Genomic DNA, 20,410 nt, shown 5'->3' on the forward strand with positions numbered 1-20,410 from the left:
CAAGGAGTCGCTACCTAGCAAGGTGGCGCAAGTTGAGGCGGCTGGGCTCAATGATGAAGAGATGGCTCTCATCATCAAGAGATTCAAGACGGCGCTAAAAGGTCGAAAGGGACAGCCAAGCAAGGCCAAGACCAAGGGAAAGCGATCATGCTTCAAATGCGGTAAGCTTGGTCATTTTATTGCTAACTGTCCCGAAAATGATAGTGACCAGGAGCAAGGGAAAAATGGGAAGAGAGAGAACAAGAAGGTGTACAAGAAGGCCAAAGGCGAAGCACACCTTGGAAAGGAGTGGGATTCGGATTGCTCTTCGTCCGACTCCGACGACGAAGGACTCGCCGCCACTGCCTTCAACAAATCGGCTCTCTTCCCCAACGAGCATCACACTTGCCTCATGGCAAGGGAAAAGAAGGTAATCACTCGTAATGCAAATACTTATGATTCTTCTAGTGATGATGAATCTAGTGAGGATGAAATTGATTACTCTAGTTTATTCAAGGGATTGGATAGAACTAAGATAGCTAAGATTAATGAGTTGATCGATGCCTTAAATGAAAAGGATAGAATCTTAGAGAAACAAGAAGACCTGTTATATGAAGAACATGATAAATTTGTTAGTGCACAAAATTCACTTGCTCTAGAAGTTAAAAGAAATGGAATACTTTCTTGTGAACTTTCTACTTGTAATGAAACCATTTCTTCTTTAAAAGGTGAAATTAATGTTTTAACTGCTAAACTAGAAGTAGCAAGTAACTCGTGTGTTGAAAATATTACAATTTGCACTAGGTGTAAGGATTTTGATGTTAATGCTTGTAGTGAACACTTAGTTTCAATTTCAAAACTAAATGATGAAGTGGCTAGTCTTAATGCTCAACTTAAGACCAGCAAGAGTGAAGTTGATAAAATAAAATTTGCAAGGGATGCCTACACAGTAGGTAGACACCCCTCAATTAAGGATGGTCTTGGCTTCAAGAGAGAGGCCAAGAACTTAACAAGCCATAAGGCTCCCATCTTCGTCAAGGAGAAAGGGAAGGCCCCTATGGCTAGTAGTGCTAAAAGGAACCATGCTTTCTTGTACCATGATAGGAGACATGCTAGAAATGCTTATAATGATTTTGATTCACATGCTTATGATTCTCATGCCATGTTTGCTTCTAGTTCTTCCTATAAGAATGGTAGAGATATGACTAGGAGAAATGTTATTCATCATGTGCCTAGAAAGAATACTATTCATGCTCCTAGGAAAGTAGTAAATGAACCTTCTACAATTTATTGTGCTCTAAATGCTTCCTTTGCTATTTGTAGAAAGGATAGGAAGATAGTTGCTAGGAAGTTAGGGGCAAAATGCAAGGGAGACAAAACTTGCATTTAGGTCCCTAAGGAAATTGTGACTAACCTTGTAGGACCCAACAAGAGTTGGGTACCTAAGTCCCAAGCCTAAATTTGCCTTGCAGGTTTATGCATCCGGGGGTTCAAGCTGGATTATTGATAGCGGATGCACAAACCATATGACGGGGGAGAAGAAGATGTTCACCTCCTACGTCAAGAATAAGGATTCCCAAGATTCAATTATATTCGGTGATGGGAATCAAGGCAAGGTAAAAGGATTAGGTAAAATTGCAATCTCAAATGAGCACTCAATTTCTAATGTGTTTTTAGTTGAGTCCTTGGGATATAATTTGCTATCTGTTAGTCAATTATGCAACATGGGGTATAACTGTCTATTTACAAATGTAGATGTGTCTGTCTTTAGAAGAAGTGATGATTCACTAGCTTTTAAGGGTGTATTAGACGACAAACTTTATTTAGTTGATTTTGCAAAAGAAGAGGCCGGTCTAGATGCATGCTTAATAGCTAAGACTAGCATGGGCTGGCTGTGGCATCGCCGCTTAGCACATGTGGGGATGAAGAACCTTCACAAGCTTCTAAAGGGAGAACACGTGATAGGTTTGACTAACGTGCAATTCGAAAAAGATAGACCTTGTGCAGCTTGTCAAGCAGGTAAACAAGTGGGAGGAGCACATCACAGCAAGAATGTGATGACCACTTCAAGACCCCTGGAGCTGCTGCATATGGACCTCTTCGGACCCGTCACCTATCTGAGCATAGGAGGGAGTAAGTATGGTCTAGTTATTGTTGATGACTTTTCCCGCTTCACTTGGGTGTTCTTTTTGCAGGATAAGTCTGAAACCCAAAGGACCCTCAAGCGCTTCCTCAGGAGAGCTCAAAATGAGTTTGAGCTCAAAGTGAAGAAGATAAGGAGCGACAACGGGTCCGAGTTCAAGAACCTTCAAGTGGAGGAGTTCCTTGAGGAGGAAGGGATCAAGCATGAGTTCTCCGCTCCCTACACACCACAGCAAAATGGTGTGGTAGAGAGGAAGAACAGGACGCTAATCGACATGGCGAGGACTATGCTTGGAGAATTCAAGACCCCCGAGCGTTTTTGGTCGGAAGCCGTGAACACGGCTTGCCACGCCATCAACAGGGTCTACCTTCACCGCCTCCTCAAGAAGACGTCATATGAGCTTCTAACCGATAACAAACCCAATGTATCGTATTTTCGTGTATTTGGGAGCAAGTGCTACATTCTAGTGAAGAAGGATAGAAATTCTAAATTTGCTCCCAAAGCAGTAGAAGGGTTTTTGTTAGGTTATGACTCAAATACAAAGGCGTATAGAGTCTTCAACAAATCATCGGGTTTGGTTGAAGTCTCTAGCGACGTTGTATTTGATGAGACTAATGGCTCTCCAAGAGAGCAAGTTGTTGATCCTGATGATGTAGATGAAGAAGACGTTCCAACGGCCGCTATGCGCATCATGGCGATTGGTGATGTGCGACCACAGGAACAATTGGAGCAAGATCAACCTTCTTCCTCAACTATGGTGCAACCCCCAACTCAAGACGATGAACAGGTTCATCAACAGGAGGCGTGTGATCAAGTGGGAGCACAAGATGATCATGTGATGGAGGAAGATGCGCAACCGGCACCTCCAACCCAAGTCCGAGCGGTGATTCAAAGGGATCATCCTGTCGACCAAATTTTGGGTGACATTAGTAAGGGAGTAACTACTCGATCTAGATTAGTTAATTTTTGTGAGCATTACTCCTTTGTGTCTTCTATTGAGCCTTTCAGGGTAGAGGAGGCCTTGCTAGATCCGGACTGGGTGTTAGCCATGCAGGAGGAGCTCAACAACTTCAAACGCAATGAAGTTTGGACACTGGTGCCTCGTCCCAAGCAAAATGTTGTGGGAACCAAGTGGGTGTTCCGCAACAAACAGGACGAGCACGGGGTGGTGACAAGGAACAAGGCTCGACTTGTGGCAAAAGGGTATGCCCAAGTCGCAGGTTTGGACTTTGAGGAGACGTTTGCTCCTGTGGCTAGGCTAGAATCAATTCGTATCTTGCTAGCATATGCCGCTCACCATTCTTTCAGGTTGTACCAAATGGATGTGAAGAGCGCTTTCCTCAATGGGCCAATCAAGGAGGAGGTGTACGTGGAGCAACCCCCTAGCTTCGAGGATGAACGGTACCCCGACCACGTGTGTAAGCTCGCTAAGGCGCTCTATGGACTTAAGCAAGCCCCAAGAGCATGGTATGAATGCCTTAGAGACTTTTTGATTACTAATGCTTTCAAGGTCGGGAAAGCCGATCCAACTCTTTTTACAAAGACATGTGATGGTGACTTGTTTGTGTGCCAAATTTATGTCGATGACATAATATTTGGTTCTACTAACCAAAAGTCTTGTGAAGAGTTTAGCAGGGTGATGATGCAGAAGTTCGAGATGTCGATGATGGGCGAGTTGAACTACTTCCTTGGGTTCCAAGTGAAGCAACTCAAGGACGGCACCTTCATCTCCCAAACAAAGTACACGCACGATCTGCTAAAGCGGTTTGGGATGAAGGACGCCAAGCCCGCAAAGACTCCGATGGGGACCGACGGACACACCGACCTCAACAAAGGAGGTAAGTCCGTTGATCAAAAAGCATACCGGTCAATGATAGGATCTTTGCTTTACTTATGTGCTAGTAGACCGGATATTATGCTTAGCGTATGCATGTGTGCTAGATTTCAATCCGATCCTAAGGAATGTCACTTAGTGGCGGTGAAGCGAATTCTTAGATATTTGGTTGCTACGCCTTGCTTCGGGCTCTGGTATCCAAAGGGGTCTACCTTTGACTTAGTTGGATACTCAGACTCCGACTATGCTGGATGTAAGGTCGATAGGAAGAGTACATCAGGGACGTGCCAATTCCTAGGAAGGTCCCTGGTGTCGTGGAACTCTAAGAAACAAACCTCCGTTGCCCTATCCACCGCTGAGGCCGAGTATGTTGCCACAGGACAGTGTTGCGCGCAACTACTTTGGATGAGGCAAACCCTCCGGGACTTTGGCTACAATCTGAGCAAAGTCCCACTCCTATGTGATAATGAGAGTGCTATCCGCATGGCGGAAAATCCTGTTGAACACAGCCGCACAAAGCACATAGACATCCGGCATCACTTTTTGAGAGACCACCAGCAAAAGGGAGATATCGAAGTGTTTCATGTTAGCACCGAGAACCAACTAGCCGATATCTTCACTAAGCCTCTAGACGAGAAGACCTTTTGCAGGTTGCGTAGTGAGCTAAATGTCTTAGATTCGCGGAACCTGGATTGAATTGTAGCATACATGTATTTATGCTTTTGATCATGTTCCTTTTTGCATTTTATTGCTTATTATGGTGCTCAAGTTGTACAAACACTCCCTGGACCTCACAAGTCCGCTGCAAAGTGATGCACATGTTTAGGGGGAGATGTGTTACAACTTGATCCTTTGAGACTAACCATGTGCTTGAGTTTGATGATTTAGTCTCGAAGGAGGATTGAAAGGGAAGAGGTGGACTTGGACCATGAAAGACTTCCACTGCACTCTGATGAGAGGGTAACTTATTCCAAGTTCATCTTTAGACTCTTATTGCCTTTGTGTTCTCATTTGAAGATTTTGGTAAGGCAATGGGGTTAAAAAGGCCAAGATTGATCCCGTTTTGGTGCTTGATGCCAAAGGGGGAGAAAATAAAGGCCAAAGCGATAAATGGATCAGCTACCACTTGAGAGATTTTGAAAATAGTAGAATAGAGTTTTTGTTTTGTCAAACGCTTTTATTGTCTCTCATTGTCTCTCTTGTCAAAAGTTGGCGTCTTGTGGGGAGAAGTGCTGATTATGGGAAATAGGGGGAGTTTTTGAAATCCTTGATCAATCTCTTTTGGGATGACTCTCTTTATGCTCCAACATGTGTGTTTGACTTAGAGATAGAGATTTGAGTTTGATTTGCAAAAACAAACCAAGTGGTGGCAAAGGATGATCCATATATGCCAAAATCGAATAAAACTCAAATTTATTTTTATTTGAAGTGATTTTGCACTTGTTCTAGTTGCTTTATGTTGTGTTGGCATAAATCACCAAAAAGGGGGAGATTGAAAGGGAAATGTGCCCTTGGGCCATTTCTAAGTATTTTGGTGATTGAGTGCCAACATAAGTGTTTAAATGTAAATCTATGCCCATGGATGAATAAAGTGCAAATCACAAGTAAAGGTATGTTTCTAAGCCTCAGAACATTGGTTTTGTGTACTAATATATTTGTCTAAGTATTAGAAACAGAGAGAAGAAGAAAAGGAGAATGTTGGTTGTGTACAGCCAACAGGCTGTTTCGGTCTGGAGCACCGGACTGTCCGGTGGTGCACCGGACAGTGTCCGGTGCGCCAGGCTGCCTCGGCCGAAGAGGCCGCTCTCGGGAATTTGCTGACGGCGTACGGCTAAAATTCACCGGACCGTCCGGTGTGCACCGGACTGTCCGGTGAGCCAACGGTCGGCCGAGCCAACGGTCGGCCGCGAAATCTGCGCGCGACACGTGGTCTGGCCAACGGTCGGAAGGAGGCACCGGACTGTCCGGTGTGCACCGGACTGTCCGGTGCGCCAGATCTGCAACGGTCGGCAACGGTCGGCTGAGCTGTTTATGGAAATAAATCGGGCACCGGACAGTGTCCGGTGTGCACCGGACTGTCCGGTGCGCTCGACGACAGAAGGCAAGATTGGCCTTCTGGATTTGCTCTCAACGGCTCCTAGCTGCCTTGGGGCTATAAAAGGGACCCCTAGGCGCATGGAGGAGAATACCAAGCAACCTTAGAGCACTCTTGATCAACCACACTCAGTCTTTGCGCATCCGATTGTCATTCTAAGTGATTCGAGCTCCGTTCTTGTGAGAACTTTGAGATAGTCTTTGAGCTCGATTCTTGGCCGTGTGTGTGCGCATTTCGCTGTGGATTTGTGTGTGTTGCTTCCCTCCCTTACTCCGTGCTTCTTTGTGAATCTTAATTGTAAGGGCGAGAGACTCCAATTTGTGGAGATTCCTCGCAAGTGGGATAAAGATAAGCAAGGCAAAACACAGTGGTATTCAAGTGGGTCTTTGGACCGCTTGAGAGGGGTTGATTGCAACCCTCGTCCGTTGGGACGCCACAACGTGGAGTAGGCAAGTTTTGTACTTGGCCGAACCACGGGATAAATCACCGTGTCTCCTCTGTGTTGAATTCTTTGTGATTGTCGTATTGTGCAAGATCTCCTGTTTAGCCACTTGGCAATTATTGTGCTAACCCTTAACAAGTTTTGTGGCTATAAGCTTAAGTTTTTACAGGATCACCTATTCACCCCCTCCTCTAGGTGCTCTCAGGCTTACACCTAGTCCCTAATTAATTTTGGTGGTTGAATTGCCCAACACAAATAATTGAACTAACTAGTTTGCTCTAGTGTATAAGTTATACAGGTGCTAAAGGTACACACTTAGCCATTATAAAGACCAAGAGTTGGGTTCAACAAAAGAGCAAAGGGCCAACCGAAGGCACCTCTGGTCTGGCGCACCGGACTGTCCGGTGTACCAGAGGACTCCAACGCGAACTTGCTACCTTCGGGAATTTCCAGAGGCGACTCCGCTATAATTCACAGGATTGTCCGGTGTACACCGGACAGTGTCCGGTGCGCCAAGGAAGAGCAGCCTCAGGAACTCGCCAGCTTCGGGAATCTCCAACGGCTAGTCCACTATAATTCACCGGACATGTCCGGTGTGCACCGGACTGTCCAGTGCAACTCCGGTGCAACGGCTTCCTCCGCGCCAACGGCTACCTGTGGCGCATTAAATGCGCGCGCAGATGTCAGGCGTGCCCATACTGGCACACCGGACAGTAAACAGTACATGTCCGGTGTGCACCGGACACCCAGGCGGGCCCACAAGTCAGAAGCTTCAACGGTCAGAATCCAACGGCAGTGATGACGTGGCGGGGGCACCGGACATGTCCGGTGTGCACCGGACTGTCCGGTGCGCCATCGAACAGACAGCCTCCCAACGGCCACTTTTGGTGGTTGGGGCTATAAATACCCCAACCACCCCACCATTCATTGCATCCAAGTTTTCCACTTCCCAACTACTACAAGAGCTCTAGTATTCAATTCTAGACACACCAAAGAGATCAAATCCTCTCCAAATTCCTCACAACGCCATAGTGACTAGAGAGAGTGATTTGTTTGTGTTCTTTCGAGCTCTTGCGCTTGGATTGCTTTCTTCTTTCTTGATTATTTCATTGCGATCAAACTCACTTGTAATTGAGGCAATAGACACCAAACCTGTGGTGGTCCTTGTGGGAACTTTGTGTTCCAAGTGATTGAGAAGAGAAAGCTCACTCGGTCCGAGGGACCGTTTGAGAGAGGGAAGGGTTGAAAGAGACCCGGCCTTTGTGGCCTCCTCAACGGGGAGTAGGTTTGCGAGAACCGAACCTCGGTAAAACAAATCCGCGTGTCACACTCTTTATTTGCTTGCGATTTGTTTTGCACCCTCTCTCGCAGACTCATTTATATTTCTAACGCTAACCCGGCTTGTAGTTGTGTATTTATTTGTAAATTTCAGTTTCGCCCTATTCACCCCCCTCTAGGCGACTATCAATTGGTATCAGAGCCCGGTGCTTCATTAGAGCCTAACCGCTCGAAGTGATGTCGGGAGATCACGCCAAGAAGGAGATGGAGACCGGCGAAAAGCCCACTACAAGCCACGGGAGCACTTCATCGGAAGAGTCCCGCACCAAAAGGAGGGAGAAGAAGAAGAGCTCCTCCAACAAAGGGAAGGAGAAGAAATCTTCTTCTCACCACAAAGAGAAGAAGGAAAAATCTTCTCCCCACAAGCCGCATCGGAGTGGGGACAAGCAAAAGAGGATGAGGAAAGTGGTCTACTACGAGACCGACACTTCATCAACATCAACCTCCGGCTCCGATGCGCCCTCCGTAACTTCTAAACGCCAAGAGCGTAAGAAGTTTAGTAAGATCCCCCTACACTATCCTCGCATTTCTAAACATGCACCTCTACTTTTCGTCCCATTAGGCAAACCACCAACCTTTGATGGTGAAGATTATGCTAGGTGGAGTGATTTAATGCGATTTCATCTAACCTCACTCCACAAAAGTATATGGGACGTTGTTGAGTTTGGTGCACAGGTACCATCCGTAGGGGATAAAGACTATGATGAGGATGAGGTGGCCCAAATCGAGCACTTCAACTCTCAAGCTACAACAATACTCCTCGCCTCTTTAAGTAAAGAGGAGTATAACAAAGTTCTAGGGTTGAAGAGCGCCAAGGAGGTTTGGGATGTGCTCAAAACCGCGCACGAGGGAGATGAGCTTACAAAGATCACCAAGCGGGAAACGATCGAGGGGGAGCTCGGTCGGTTCCGGCTTCGCAAAGGGGAAGAGCCACAACACATGTACAACCGGCTCAAGACCTTGGTAAACCAAGTGCGCAACCTCGGGAGCAAGAAGTGGGACGACCACGAAATGGTTAAGGTTATTCTAAGATCTCTCATTTTCCTTAACCCCACTCAAGTTCAATTAATTCGTGGTAATCCTAGATATACTAAAATGACCCCCGAGGAAGTTATCGGGAATTTTGTAAGTTTTGAGTGCATGATCGAAGGCTCGAGGAAGATCAACGAGCTTGATGATCCCTCCACATCCGAAGCTCAACCCGTCGCATTCAAGGCGACGGAGGAAAAGAAGGAGGAGTCTACACCAAGTCGGCAACCAATCGACACCTCCAAGCTCGATAATGAGGAAATGGCGCTCGTCATCAAGAGCTTCCGCCAAATCCTCAAGCAAAGGAGAGGGAAAGACTACAAGTCCCGCTCCAAGAAGGTCTGCTACAAGTGTGGTAAGCCCGGTCACTTTATTGCTAAATGTCCATTATCAAGTGATAGTGACAGGGGCGACGACAAGAAGGGGAGAAGAAGAGGTACTACAAGAAGAAGGGCGGTGATGTCCATGTTTGTCGGGAGTGGGACTCCGACGAAAGCTCAAGCGACTCCTCCGACGATGAGGACGCCGCCAACATCGCCGTCACCAAGGGACTCCTCTTCCCAAACGTCGGCCACAAGTGCTTCATGGCAAAGGACGGCAAAAAGAAGGTTAAATCTAAATCCTCCACTAGATATGAATCCTCTAGTGATGATAATGCTAGTGATGAGGAAGATAATTTGCGTAACCTTTTTGCCAACCTCAACATGCAACAAAAAGAGAAACTTAATGAATTGATTAGTGTCATCCATGAAAAGGATGATCTCTTGGACACCCAAGAGGACTTCCTTATTAAAGAAAATAAGAAGCATGTTAAGGTTAAAAATGCTTATGCTCTAGAAATTGAGAAATGTCAAAAATTATCTAGTGAGCTAAGCACTTGCCATGAAACAATAGACAACCGTAGAAATGAAAATGCTAATTTGTTAGCTAAGGTTGATTCTCATGTTTGCAGTGTTTCAATTCCCAACCCTAGAGATAATAATGATGATTTACTTGCTAGGATTGAAGAATTGAACATATCTCTTGCTAGTCTTAGATTAGAAAATGAAAATTTGATTGCTAAGGCTAAAGATTTTGATGTTTGCAAAGTTACAATTTCCGATCTTAGAGATAAAAATGATATTCTACATGCTAAGATTGTTGAACTTAAATTCTTGCAAACCATCTACATCTACCATTGAGCATGTCACTATTTGTACTAGATGTAGAGATATTGATGTTGATGCTATTCATGATCATATGGCCTTAATTAAACAACAAAATGATCATATAGCAATATTAGATGCTAAAATTGTCGAGCATAACTTAGAAAATGAAAAATTTAAATTTGCTAGAAGTATGCTCTATAGTGGGAGACGCCCTGGCATCAAGGATGGCATTGGCTTCCAAAGGGGAGACAATGTCAAACTTAATGCCCCTCCTAAAAGATTGTCCAACTTTGTTAAGGGCAAGGCTCCCATGCCTCAGGATAACGAGGGTTACATTTTATACCCTGCCGGTTATCCCGAGAGCAAGATTAGGAGAATTCACTCCAGGAAGTCTCACTCTGGCCCTAATCATGCTTTTATGTATAAGGGTGAGACATCTAGCTCTAGGCAACCAACCCGTGCTAAGTTGCCTAAGAAGAAAACTCATAGTGCATCAAATGATCATAGCATTTCATTTAAAACTTTTGATGCATCTTATGTGTTGACTAACAAATCCGGCACAGTAGTTGCCAAATATGTTGGGGGCAAGCACAAGGGGTCAAAGACTTGTGTTTGGGTACCCAAAGTTCTTGTGTCTAATGCCAAAGGACCCAAAACCATTTGGGTACCTAAAGTCAAGAACTAAACTTGTTTTGTAGGTTTATGCATCCGGGGGCTCAAGTTGGATACTCGACAGCGGGTGCACAAACCACATGACAGGGGAGAAGAAAATGTTCTCCTCCTATGAAAAAAACCAAGATCACCAACGAGCAATCACTTTCGGGGATGGAAATCAAGGTTTGGTCAAAGGATTGGGTAAAATTGCTATATCTCCTGACCATTCTATTTCCAATGTTTTTCTTGTAGATTCATTAGATTACAATTTGCTTTCTGTATCTCAATTATGCAAAATGGGCTACAACTGTCTCTTTACTGATGTAGGTGTCACTGTCTTTAGAAGAAGTGATGATTCAATAGCATTTAAGGGTGTGTTAGAGGGTCAGCTATACTTAGTAGATTTTGATAGAGCTGAACTCGACACATGCTTAATTGCTAAGACTAACATGGGTTGGCTCTGGCACCGCCGACTAGCCCATGTTGGGATGAAGAATCTTCACAAGCTTCTAAAGGGAGAACACATTTTAGGACTAACCAATGTTCATTTTGAGAAAGACAGGATTTGTAGCGCATGCCAGGCAGGAAAGCAAGTTGGAACTCATCATCCACACAAGAACATCATGACGACCGACAGGCCGCTTGAGCTACTCCACATGGATCTATTCGGCCCGATTGCTTACATAAGCATCGGCGGGAGTAAGTACTGTCTAGTTATTGTGGATGATTATTCTCGCTTCACTTGGGTGTTCTTTTTGCAGGAAAAGTCTCAAACCCAAGAGACCTTAAAGGGATTCTTGAGACGAGCTCAAAATGAGTTCGGCTTAAGGATCAAGAAAATAAGAAGCGATAACGAGACGGAGTTCAAGAACTCTCAAATCGAAGGCTTCCTTGAGGAGGAGGGCATCAAGCATGAGTTCTCTTCTCCCTACACACCTCAACAAAATGGTGTAGTGGAGAGGAAGAATCGAACTCTATTGGATATGGCAAGGACCATGCTTGATGAGTACAAGACTTCGGATCGGTTTTGGGCCGAGGCAGTCAACACCGCTTGCTACGCCATCAACCGGTTGTATCTACACCGAATCCTCAAGAAGACATCATACGAACTCCTAACCGGTAAAAAGCCCAATATTTCATATTTTAGAGTCTTTGGTAGCAAATGTTTTATTCTTGTTAAGAGAGGTAGAAAATCTAAATTTGCTCCTAAGACTGTAGAAGGCTTTTTACTAGGATATGATTCAAACACAAGGGCATATAGAGTCTTTAACAAGTTCACTGGACAAGTTGAAATTTCTTGTGACGTTGTGTTTGATGAGACTAACGGCTCTCAAGTAGAGCAAGTTGATCTTGATGAGATAGGTGAAGAACAGGCTCCGTGCATCGCTCTAAGGAACATGTCCATTGGGGATGTGTGTCCTAAGGAATCCGAAGAGCCTCCAAAAGCACAAGATCAACCGTCCTCCTCCATGCAAGCATCTTCACCAACTCAAAATGAGGAAGAGGCTCAAGTTGATGAAGAAGAAGATCAATCAAATGAGCCACCTCAAGATGACGGCATAGATCAAGGGGGAGATGCAAATGATCAAGACAAGGAGGATGAAGAGCACAAGCCGCCACACCCAAGAGTCCACCAAGCAATCCAACGAGATCACCCCGTTGACACCATCCTCGGAGACATTCATAAGGGGGTAACTATTAGATCTCGTGTTGCACATTTTTGTGAGCATTACTCATTTGTTTCCTCTATTGAGCCACACAAGGTAGAGGAAGCACTTCAAGATTCGGATTGGGTGGTGGCGATGCAAGAGGAGCTCAACAACTTCACTAGGAATGAGGTATGGCATTTAGTTCCACGTCCTAATCAAAATGTTGTAGGAACCAAATGGGTTTTCCGCAACAAGCAAGATGAGCATGGTGTGGTGACAAGGAACAAAGCTCGACTCGTGGCCAAAGGGTATTCACAAGTCGAAGGTTTGGATTTCGGTGAAACTTATGCACCCGTAGCTAGGCTTGAGTTAATTCGCATATTATTGGCCCATGCTACTTACCATGGCTTTAAGCTTTATCAAATGGACGTGAAAAGTGCCTTCCTCAATGGACCAATCAAGGAAGAGGTCTATGTTGAGCAACCTCCCGGCTTTGAAGACAGTGAGTATCCTAACCATGTCTATAAGCTCTCTAAGGCGCTTTATGGGCTCAAGCAAGCCCCAAGAGCATGGTATGAATGCCTTAGAGACTTTCTTATTACAAATGGATTCAAAGTCGGAAAGGCCGATCCTACACTCTTTACTAAAACTCTTGAAAATGACTTATTTGTATGCCAAATTTATGTTGATGATATTATATTTGGATCTACTAACGAGTCTACATGTGAAGAGTTTAGTAGGATTATGACTCAAAAGTTCGAGATGTCTATGATGGGGGAGTTGAAGTACTTCTTAGGATTTCAAGTGAAGCAACTCCAAGAGGGCACCTTCATTAGCCAAACGAAGTACACTCAAGACATTCTAAACAAGTTTGAGATGAAGGATGCCAAGCCCATCAAGACACCCATGGGAACCAATGGGCATCTCGACCTCGACACGGGAGGTAAGTCCGTGGATCAAAAGGTATACCGGTCGATGATAGGTTCTTTACTCTATTTATGTGCATCTCGACCGGATATTATGCTTTCCGTATGCATGTGTGCAAGATTCCAAGCCGACCCTAAGGAAGCTCACCTTACGGCCGTGAAACGAATCTTGAGATATTTGGCTTATACTCCTAAGTTTGGGCTTTGGTATCCTAGGGGATCCACTTTTGATTTGATTGGTTATTCGGATGCCGATTGGGCGGGGTGCAAAATCAATAGAAAGAGCACATCGGGGACTTACCAGTTCTTGGGAAGATCCTTGGTGTCTTGGGCTTCAAAGAAGCAAAATTCGGTCGCTCTTTCTACCGCCGAAGCCGAGTACATTGCCGCAGGTCATTGTTGCGCGCAATTGCTTTGGATGAGGCAAACCCTGCGGGACTACGGTTACAAATTAACCAAAGTCCCTTTGCTATGTGATAATGAGAGTGCAATTAAGATGGCGGATAATCCCGTCGAGCATAGCCGCACTAAGCACATAGCCATTCGGTATCATTTTCTTAGGGATCACCAACAAAAGGGAGATATCGAGATTTCTTACATTAACACTAAAGATCAATTAGCCGATATCTTTACCAAGCCTCTTGATGAACAAACTTTTACCAAACTTAGGCATGAGCTCAATATTCTTGATTCGCGCAATTTCTTTTGCTAATTTACACACATGGCTAGTTTATATACCTTTGATCATATCTCTTTTATATGCTATGACTAATGTGTTTTCAAGTCTATCTCAAACCAAGTCATAGGTATATTGAAAGGGAATTGGAGTCTTCGGCGAAGACAAAGGCTTCCACTCCGTAACTCATCCTTCGCCGTCGCTCCAAGAGACTCTCCATCTTTGGGGGAGAGAGCAAAAGGACTTCATCTTTGGTATAATCTTAACTCATTTGTTTATGACCAAAGGGGAAGAAATTACTTCTAGGGCTCTAATGATTCCGTTTTTGGCGATTCATGCCAAAGGGGGAGAAAGTAAGAGCCCAAAGCAAAAGGACCGCACCACCACCAATTTCAAAAACTTTGTGTTTCCAAGGATATTATCAATTGGCTTTCCTATTATGTTCAAAAGGGGGAGAAAGACCGCACCACCACCAATTTCAAAAACTTTGTGTTTCCAAGGATATTATCAATTGGCTTTCCTATTATGTTCAAAAGGGGGAGAAAGTAGTATTTCAAAAAAGATATATCAAAACCCTCTTGAACACTAAGAGGAGGATCTCATTTAGGGGAGTTTTGTTTAGTCAAAGGAAAAGCATTTGAAACAGGGGGAGAAAATTTCAAATCTTGAAAATGCTTTACAAAATCTTATTCATTTACCTTTGACTATTTGCAAAAGAACTTTGAAAAGGATTTACAAAAGAGTTTGCAATAACAAAACATGTGGTGCAAGCGAGGTCCAAAATATTAAGACTAAAAGAAACAATCCATGCATATCTTGTAAGTATTTATATTGGCTCAATTCCAAGCAACCTTTGCACTTACATTATGCAAACTAGTTCAATTATGCACTTCTATATTTGCTTTGGTTTGTGTTGGCATCAATCACCAAAAAGGGGGAGATTGAAAGGGAATTAGGCTTACACCTAGTCCCTAATTAATTTTGGTGGTTGAATTGCCCAACACAAATAATTGAACTAACTAGTTTGCTCTAGTGTATAAGTTATACAGGTGCTAAAGGTTCACACTTAGCCATTATAAAGACCAAGAGTTGGGTTCAACAAAAGAGCAAAGGGCCAACCGAAGGCACCTCTGGTCTGGCGCACCGGACTGTCCGGTGTGCCACCGGACAGTGTCCGGTGCACCACCGGACATGTCCGGTGTACCAGAGGACTCCAACGCGAACTTGCTACCTTCGGGAATTTCCAGAGGCGACTCCGCTATAATTCACCGGACTGTCCGGTGTACACCGGACTGTCCGGTGTACACCGGACAGTGTCCGGTGCGCCAAGGAAGAGCAGCCTCAGGAACTCGCCAGCTTCGGGAATCTCAAACGGCTAGTCCACTATAATTCACCGGACATGTCCGGTGTGCACCGGACTGTCCGGTGCAACTCCGGTGCAACGGCTTCCTCCGCGCCAACGGCTACCTGCGGCGCATTAAATGCGCGCGCAGATGTCAGGCGTGCCCATACTGGCACACCGGACAGTAAACAGTACATGTCCGGTGTGCACCGGACACCCAGGCGGGCCCACAAGTCAGAAACTTCAACGGTCAGAATCCAACGGCAGTGATGACGTGGCGGGGGCACCGGACATGTCCGGTGTGCACCGGACTGTCCGGTGCGCCATCGAACAGACAGCCTCCCAACGGCCACTTTTGGTGGTTGGGGCTATAAATACCCCAACCACCCCACCATTCATTGCATCCAAGTTTTCCACTTCCCAACTACTACAAGAGCTCTAGTATTCAATTCTAGACACACCAAAGAGATCAAATCCTCTCCAAATTCCTCACAACGCTATAGTGACTAGAGAGAGTGATTTGCTTGTGTTCTTTCGAGCTCTTGCGCTTGGATTGCTTTCTTCTTTCTTGATTCTTTCATTGCGATCAAACTCACTTGTAATTGAGGCAAGAGACACCAAACCTGTGGTGGTCCTTGTGGGAACTTTGTGTTCCAAGTGATTGAGAAGAGAAAGCTCACTCGGTCCGAGGGACCGTTTGAGAGAGGGAAGGGTTGAAAGAGACCCGGCCTTTGTGGCCTCCTCAACGGGGAGTAGGTTTGCGAGAACCGAACCTCGGTAAAACAAATTCGCGTGTCACACTCTTTATTTGCTTGCGATTTGTTTTGCACCCTCTCTCGCAGACTCATTTATATTTCTAACGCTAACCCGGCTTGTAGTTGTGTATTTATTTGTAAAAATTTCAGTTTCGCCCTATTCACCCCCCCTCTAGGCGACTATCACCTTGTATTAGTGGTTTCTTACATGGATGCAGACCTTACTTGAGTGTTGATTCGACAGCTTTGAATGGTAGATGGAATGGTCACCTACCATCTGCAACAGCCGTCGACGGCCACAACTGGATGTTCCCTGTTGCATATGGATTTTTTGAGTCCGAAACAGAGGACAACTGGCATTGGTTCCTTCTACAGTTACGCAAGGCCATCGGGGATTTACCTAACCTAGCATTGTGTTTTGATGCTTGCAAAGGGCTAACAAATGCAATGAAGGATGTTTTTCCAGAAGCTGAGAAAAGAGAGTGTTTCCGGCACCTAATGAACAATTATGTCAAGCAATATGCTAGATCAGAATACATGTACCCTGCTGCCAGGGCGTACAAGGCAGAAGTATATGACATGTACATTGCAAATGTCAGAAGCAATCCTGATATTGCTGCTTGGTTAGATAGGTTCCATTCCTTGTTGTGGTACCGAAGTGCATTCAACCCTACTATCAAATGCGACTATGTAACAAATAACATTGCTGAGGTGTTCAATAACTGGATAAAGGACTACAAAGACCTCCCTGTTTGTGACCTGGCTGACAAAATTAGGATAATGATCATGCAACTATTTTACAAGAGGAGGCGGATAGGAAGGAGGTTGGAGGGAAAAATTTTACCTTCTATCATAGCACAACTCAATGCAAGAACTAGAGGACTTGGACACTTGGAGGTCATAAAAGGCGATGACTATGTTGCAGAGGTGAGAGACAATGGTGATTGTTTTTCTAGATATGTGGTGAAGGCTCATCTTAGAGAATGTTCATGTAAGGAATGGCAACATACAGGGAAGCCCTGCCACCATGCATTATGTCTAATTACCGCACAGCAATATAGAAATGTAATGATGGAGGAGTTTGTCGACGATTACTACTCAGTTGACATGTTTAGGAAAGCTTATGAGAGATTGGTGGAGCCAATTGAAAGCAAATTATTTTGGCCAAAGGTGGATTTTGCAAAGGAGGTTGGTGCTCCACTAGGCAAGAGAGGCGTGGGACGTCAAAGGAAAAATAGGTTCAAGAGTTGTCTAGAAGGTGGGAGTAGTAAGAAAAAGCCTGCCAACGAAAGTGAGAAAGCTAAGAAGATTATTCGAGGCAAATTCAAGTGCCCTAATTGTGGGGAGTTAGGGCATAGGAAGACTAGCTACAAATGCCCCCTAAATGGAACAAAGAAAAGGTACTCGTATAATCTCATATCTGTTTTTATAAATTAATTTTGGTTGTTTATCTAATAATCATCTGCACAGGAAAAGGAAACCAAGAAAGAACTCAACAAAGAAATGGTTTCCTAAGGAGCCAGCTGAAGCTTCTTCATCACAGCCAGAACTAGGGGATTCTGGTCAACACCAACTTGTCTCCATTGATGTTCCAGAAGAAATAGTTGGTACTACCCCACAGAGGAGTGTGAGGCGTGCTGTCAAAAAGAAGATTACTCCGAAGAAGAAGATCTGCTTCTGAGTAGCTGCTTAAGTATGACAGTTGTGTCTGTATTTTAAGTATGAATTATGGCAGTTGTGTCTGTATTTTAAGTATGAATTATGGCAGTTGTGCCTGTATTTTAAGTATGAATTATGGCAGTTGTTTCTGGCAGCTGTCAACAATTTCTGTTTGTGCCTGAGATGAAAATGTAGTACTGAGTGTGTTTAGAAATGTCATTCACCCTGTTGAAGTAGTGAAAATGTAGTGAACTATTTCTGTTTGTGAATGACATGAAAATATAGTGAAACAGAAACGCCCAGTAGTGATTGAAGTAGTGAACTATTTCTGTTTGTGAATGACATGAAAATGTAGTCAACATTTTCTGTTTGTGCCCAGCTGTCAACAATTTCTGGCAGGGTGAACTGCTGTTTCTGTTTGTGCCCATCAGCTCAGTGTCCATCAACATTTACCTTTGTGCTCATCAGATCAGTGTCCATCGCTCTGTGAATGTAAAGTTAAGTCAGCTCAGCTCAGTTGTCAACTATTTCTGGCAAGTTAAGTCAGCTTCAGTTCAAGACTGTGAATGTAAAGTTGCTAGTGTACAGATTTTCAAGTTGCTAGTGTACAGGCATCGGTTTAGAACTGATCAAGTTGCTGTAGTGATCATGCTGCTGTGTGGCAGTTGTGTGAACAATTTCAATAATGCAGTTTGGTATGGTGAAAATGCAGTTTGCCAATTATTCAGTTATCTTCAGTTTTCAGAAACCACATATTTGATTTTGTCACTGACTAAAGGTGGCACTGGCAGGAAAATTAACTGAAACTTCCCTTTGTCACAAGCCAGCAAAACATTATTTGATTTTGTCTTTAATCTTCAAGGACCGAGCAATGGACCAGTTAACCAGTTAGCCAGTTAGCCACATATTCTTAATTTGCTAGCTTATAAAAACTGGCCATTTCCATGTCATTGCAGTTAGCTTCACATATTCAAGTGCTACTGAATTGCATGGATCAACAATGGACCAGTTAACCAGTCGCTTGGTCAGTTAACCAGTTGCATGGATCAAAATACAGTAGAATCAACAACGGACCATATTTTCTGGTTAACTGCCAGATTTTCTGGCAGCCCAGATTTCTGAAAACAAGCTTCTCAAATAATGTTTAGATGGATCAACAACGGACCATATTATGAAATACATGTACAAACTTGAAAGGAGCATATTCTGAAATAATGTTTAGATCAATGTACAAGCTGGAATAAGCTGAATTCATTAAACTGGGCACAAATAGTTGAAGATACATCATGAACTACAAGTTGAAGATACATTATGGCCAAAACAATCATGGCCGAAACCAAGTTGAACTAAAAATACATGGCTATTGTCGAGGAGGCGACTCTATCACAGACAAATAGCTCAGATAGGGCCCTTCATACGGCGATCAGGGATCTCATCCGAGTCAAAAGAAGAGTTGTCTTCATCCGAACCACACAGCTCAGTACAATCACAATGAACATCAGTTTTGAAATCATCGTACATTCCAAGGGCTTCGTAATCCTCAAGTAGAGGTTGCGGACCAATAAGAACTTCCTCCAAATCCCTGCTCATAGTGTCTAGACCTTTTGCAATTTCAGTAACATCACTCATGGCATTAACCAATGCATTCTTGTGCACCATATCATAATACTCAGGCACATGATTGCGGCGGCTCAACTTCCTCAACTCATCGGCAGATAATTGCATCTGTCTAATGGCGTCTAAAAGACCATCCCAAACTTGATTATATCTCTGCGCCTACAACCAATTGAATAATGACATTCAATATCACATTATAGTAATGACTGTTACTATAATAACACATTATGTTATTTACAGTAAAAACATACCGGATCATGTGTCCTACATAATCGATGGCGCGGACGTAATCTACTAGTGCCATAATCAATGTTGCTCGTGTCGACGATGCCTGTGCGCCTAATCCCATCTGCAACTACTGCGACATCTTTGCTTGTGTCGGCCCTAGCAGGTCCAGATCCGATAGGAATTGATCTTGGTGATTTATCCATGGCCGCGGCGAAGGAACCTACGACGAGCTGCTCAAGGGGCGCCAGGAGAAAAGTGAGCACCTGATAATTCCCCAGGTCTGAACTGAACACCTGGTAATTCTCCCTGTCTGAAACCAAGATTTATGACTACGAAAACTGACTACACCGTTTTCAACTGAACTGAAACACGTGTAGTTTTCAGTTCAGTTTTACGACTAGGGAAAGAGAGAGCTGCTATTGAAATGTGGGGAGTTCCTATTGTTGCTCATTGGACTTGTTTTTGTGAAGGAAAACTCTCCCATACATGAACAAATGAAAATTCTGTTTGGTGAGCAGTGCGCATCACTTATATGGGCAGCAAGCCGGTTCGGCTCCACCTTGGATGCAGATCAAAGGCAGACGACCTTGCAAATACAAGCAATGAGAGTTGTCAAATCCTTGGAACCCTACTCACCTGGAGCGCCGAGCGCCGGTAGGGATAAATATCTTGTGTAGTCATTTGTTAAGGCAAGAATATTAGCTTGTCTCTGATCTGGTAGTAACATGATAACAATTATTAATTTTGGGAAAAAATCGTACGTACATTATTAATTAATAACATTCGGAGTCAAGTCGATATTATGCATCAGTAATATTGTATAAAAAATTAGCCACCTTACTTTGATGTATGTTACATGATTTAATCATGAACAAATAAATAAATAACGGGGAATG

General features: G+C 44.1%; 1 protein-coding gene across 1 annotated transcript; it reads right to left on the reverse strand.

Moving 5' to 3' along the window:
- Positions 1–18,843: 18,843 nt before the first annotated feature.
- On the reverse strand, positions 18,844–20,392 carry LOC109943496 (uncharacterized). The gene is made up of 3 exons (XM_020546667.2): positions 20,151–20,392; positions 19,538–19,744; positions 18,844–19,445 (listed from the first exon to the last, which is right to left on the reverse strand). Exons 1-3 carry the CDS (start codon positions 20,193–20,195, stop codon positions 19,068–19,070), a joined length of 630 nt encoding a protein of 209 aa, XP_020402256.1. The 5' UTR covers positions 20,196–20,392; the 3' UTR covers positions 18,844–19,067.
- Between the last annotated feature and the right edge of the window lie 18 nt (positions 20,393–20,410).

The sequence above is a fragment of the Zea mays genome, chromosome 1, assembly GCF_902167145.1.
Source record: "Zea mays cultivar B73 chromosome 1, Zm-B73-REFERENCE-NAM-5.0, whole genome shotgun sequence".
Classification (NCBI taxonomy): domain Eukaryota; kingdom Viridiplantae; phylum Streptophyta; class Magnoliopsida; order Poales; family Poaceae; genus Zea; species Zea mays.

Bases quoted from the DNA above. Each gene is read 5' to 3' on its own strand.
- LOC109943496 (XM_020546667.2), bottom strand. From the start codon at position 20,195: ATGACTACACAAGATATTTATCCCTACCGGCGCTCGGCGCTCCAG. The intron at 19,745-20,150 runs GTGAGTAGGGTT...CCCCTTGAGCAG, and splicing joins ACCGGCGCTCGGCGCTCCAG to CTCGTCGTAGGTTCCTTCGC. The intron at 19,446-19,537 runs GTATGTTTTTAC...AATTGGTTGTAG, and splicing joins TATGTAGGACACATGATCCG to GCGCAGAGATATAATCAAGT.